The 4,244-nt window shown below is 44.4% G+C and overlaps 1 protein-coding gene across 1 annotated transcript in view; it reads left to right on the top strand.

Moving 5' to 3' along the window:
- Nucleotides 1-370: 370 nt before the first annotated feature.
- Nucleotides 371-4,244, top strand: part of hoxb4a (homeobox B4a) — a 3,992-nt gene continuing 118 nt past the window's right edge. The window contains exons 1-2 of the mRNA XM_041971035.1: nt 371-944; nt 2,357-4,244. The exon at nt 2,357-4,244 is cut by the window's right edge and continues 118 nt beyond it. Of these exons, the coding sequence (XP_041826969.1) occupies nt 473-944; nt 2,357-2,658 (774 nt within the window). The 5' untranslated portion in view covers nt 371-472 and the 3' untranslated portion in view covers nt 2,659-4,244. The remainder of the gene's footprint in view (nt 945-2,356) is intronic.

Below are 4,244 nucleotides of genomic sequence, written 5' to 3' on the forward strand. Positions count from 1 at the left end.
GAAATGGTTCCTTTCCATCAAAAAACATGCATTTCTCTTAGATCAGACTAGATATAAAGGTGTCAGACTCACTTTGTTTTCGTTGTGATTCTTTGCCCACTTAGAGTTTCATGCCTGCTGACATGTACTTGAGAGACAACGGAGACGGTGGGTAAACTGGGAAAGCCTGAACGGGATAGGTCTAAGTATCGGAGGTCTCTGCATAATTAGAGGAAGAAAAAAACCTGAGACCATATGATCGTGCACGCAAGGGAGCAGTGTATGTATTTAATCCCATTTCCTTATCCGGGGTTCGTCCCAGAAGCTGTGCGCCATTGGCCGGCTGTCGTCACGTGGAGTCTTAACTTTGCTCACTTGACAGAAAAGTAGGAGGGTTCATCTGAACAGGAATAACCGAAGAGTAAAGGGATGGGATATAAATTTTAGTTATATATTTTCGAGTAGGTGTAATTCCACAAAAAGACTGAAATTAATGGCCATGAGCTCCTATTTGATCAACTCCAACTATGTGGACCCGAAGTTCCCACCCTGCGAGGAATACTCACAGAGCGACTATCTGCCTAGTCACTCTCCGGACTATTACAGCTCCCAAAGGCAAGAGCCAACCGCCTTTCAGCCGGACTCTCTTTACCACCACCATCAACACCACCCACACCACCAGACGCATCGCCCGCAGCGAGCTGAGCCGCCATTCACGCCATGCCAGCGTGCAGCGCAGCCTGCCTCAGTGGTGATGTCCCCTCGGGGTCATGTCATTCCCCCGACAGGGCTGCAGACCACCCCGGTCAGCGAGCAAAGCCACCGCTGCGACTCGGTCACACCAAGCCCACCTCCACCTCCGACTTGCGCTCAAACGCCCCACAGCCAAAGTACTCACTCGCCTGCAAGTACTCGTAAGGACCCGGTAGTTTACCCATGGATGAAGAAAGTGCACGTAAACATCGGTAAGAGCACCATGTAAACTTTATCTCTCTTTCGCTCTCTCTCTCTCTCTCTCTTTGTACAGCCAGCTCTGTGTCCACCGTCAAACTCCTGCTTCCCTTCTCTGTTTTCCGTTAGAAGAGAAGAGTAGCCCTTGGGTTGAGATTTACGGTCATTGTGTGTTTGCAGGGTCAATATAATTACACCCTCCATAAATTTTTATTACACCTCTCCGCTGCGGTGTCTTTTGAAGTCTGATCTCAGGCTGATCTGCACTAATTCTTCGCCTTATGACAACTCAGACTGAGCCCATAAGTTAGCTTTTATGCTTCTGTAATTTGATTTTAAGTGGTCGGGTTGTACAAACGGTGGACTTTACTCCTTCGAGCCTTCCATCCCTATCCGCGGTTCCAAGGGAAGGAAAGTTTTATGGCAGATGAAATATTCATGTTTATGGAGCCGGCCGTAAAACACTAATGTAAAAGCGAACAGCTCCAGTGTGTTATGGCTTCTTTGTCATGTTCTAACAGACTCGCTGCCTCTTGCGTGTTGGGATAACCTGAGTGCTGGTAGCAAAATAACAGCTTTGCAAAGTCACCATCATGCGTTGACTTTACAGAGCTAGGAGATCTCGGTGCTGTTCGGTTCTCTATGCAAAGAACCGACCCCCCCCACACACACACACACACACACACACACAAGCGCGGACACACACGGACACCACCATCCCTATCCCACCGCGGGTTTTTGGGTTTTTGGATATTCTTGCTAAAAGAAAGAAAGATGTTTCCGCGTTGCTGCTCCTGCTTTTATAAATTCGTTCCTGTTCCCAAAAACCTGACCGCGCAAGTAGAAACGTGTTCAAACATCAGACAACCTTCAAACGCGGTTGTGTGGCCGATTTGCTCTCAGATCACAACATTTGGACGCGATTCACACCGCCCCAGGTCCCAGCATGTCACCATGCCAACAAATGTTTAAGTCTTCCCAAAATGCAGTCTAGAAAAGGACAAAATAAAGTTCTGCTAAATAAACCTGCACATTGAAACACAGGACCTGCAGACAATGGATGGGTCATTGCCATTTTATGTTCCACGGCTCAGCAGGATGGAGCTTTCTGCTTTTCTTTACGGTCATAACGGTGCTTATCCTCTCTGCAACTTCATGCAACTTCTATTGTTCAAAATACTCACGAGCAATTTAATGAGCCCACTACGAAGTTAATAGTTAATTCCACGTTTTCTTTCCTTCTGCAAGCAACATTTAGGGCTCCTCGTGCTGTTCTGCAGCGATGCAAATCTTTTATCTGATTACTTTGATTTAATATTTATTTTTATGTCCCAGGCAACATATCTAACAACAATGTTAGTATCCCTGTTGTTTTTGTATTTCTGTATTTTGCGTGTCAACGCTTGTTTTCTTTGTTCTCCCACAGTGAGTTCAAGCTACTCAGGGGGAGAGCCAAAGCGCTCGCGGACGGCCTACACGCGCCAACAAGTTCTGGAGCTTGAGAAGGAGTTCCACTACAATCGATACCTGACGCGCAGGCGCAGGGTGGAGATCGCCCACACTCTGTGTTTGTCAGAGCGGCAGATCAAGATCTGGTTCCAGAACCGGAGGATGAAATGGAAGAAGGACCACAAGCTGCCCAACACCAAGGTCCGCTCTGGGACAAACACTACCACCAATAACCAGACTCTGTCCGGCTCCCAGAACCGATCTTCCAGACCCCTATAGCGAGCTTTTGCTCCCTGTCAGATTGTTTTTGCTCCCATGTTCCCAAACTGAACGCTGAAAGGTAAACCACACCAGAAGCTGCACTTTGGATCGGAATAATGCCTTTGTTCTTAAGATGAGGCAGATCTCGTGAACGACTGAACGGGCCTGATCTACGCCGCCACCCGCTGTAGTGACGTTAGGACGTCAGAAGACGTGGAAGAGGGGGAGTTCCCTAAAATAAAATATGAGATAAACAAAAATAATCGAGGGACACAAACTGACCAAAACAAATAAACAGCCCGCTTTTCAACCCGCTCTCTCTCTGTCTCTCTGCCTCTTCTCTGCTTGCTGTTCTTCCAGCAGAAGACGGTAGGTTGAAATCAGTGTTCTCGCGCGCTTTGTTTCCTTCTTCTTCTCCATCCAAGAGTTTCTTCAGGAGAAGATGGATTCTCGTTTTCTTTTTTAATCATGCCAAACTCGCGCCCCATTTTTCATGTTTACCGTGTGGGTACAAAGCAAAGGGGTGAACTACTGTCTTTAACCCCCCCCACCCCCCACCCCCTCCCCCTCCCCAACACACACACACACACACAATCTTCTTTATATCACTGACCCCCTCTCACACGTGTAATAAATGGCGCTCGCGTCCCGTTCCTTAATACCCCCCACCAACACACATGGAATTTACAAATTTGAAGAAGGAAGGAAGGAAGGAAGGAAGGAAGGAAGGAAGGAAGGAAGAAAGAAAGAAAGAAAGAAAGAAAGAAAGAAAGAAAGAAAGAAAGAAAGAAAGAAAGAAAGAAAGAAAGAAAGAAAGAAAGAAAGAAAGAAAGAAAGAAAGACTATCAGATTGGCAGTTTTCTTTCTTCCTGATGAAGCTTCATGAAAGAAAAATCTTTTCTAAACTGTATAATAATTATTTTGAGTGGATTGCTGGTTGTATGTATGTGACTGTTCCTGTTTAGGGTGACGCGGGACGTTCATGTGGTTGAACCGCCGAAAGAAAAGTCTTCTGTCAACTAACTAAAATGATCATTGAAGGCATTTCGCACGACTTACCAAACAGGGTTGGGGTTCTGCCTAAAGAGAGGACTCTAATAATCTCACCAAAACTGTCCAAATAATATCATACGAGCAGCACAAAATAATGTACTACCTATTACCTCAGCTGTACATATAAATATTATTGAATAAAAAAATCACCTTATTTTGTCTTGCTCGTTTAATGAAGTGAAACGTTTCAAGTTTTTATATTTTTTAAAATTGTGTGTGCAGTAATTATTACCTCGATCCCAAAAAAACGCTAATTATTTCATGTATGTGGAAATAAAATGTAATTTAATTATTCTCAGTTATTTTAGAAAGGAACGTTTAGATAGGAGGAGCATTTCTTTACCAAAACAGCATTCATTTACATTTCTCTTTCCTCTGTCTACACATTAAATGCGGAATCCTTTTCTTTTTTGATCTTTTCCTCTTTCTCTCTCTCTGTTCTTTCACGTCGTGCCTTTAAGTAGATTTTATTCTGTTTTTATTGATGTTTTTTATTTACACTCCAAATGTAATTTTCAATTGTTTCTGAGGATTTTCATTACAATGATGGT

The sequence above is a fragment of the Melanotaenia boesemani genome, chromosome 2, assembly GCF_017639745.1.
Source record: "Melanotaenia boesemani isolate fMelBoe1 chromosome 2, fMelBoe1.pri, whole genome shotgun sequence".
Taxonomy (NCBI): Eukaryota; Metazoa; Chordata; class Actinopteri; order Atheriniformes; family Melanotaeniidae; genus Melanotaenia; species Melanotaenia boesemani.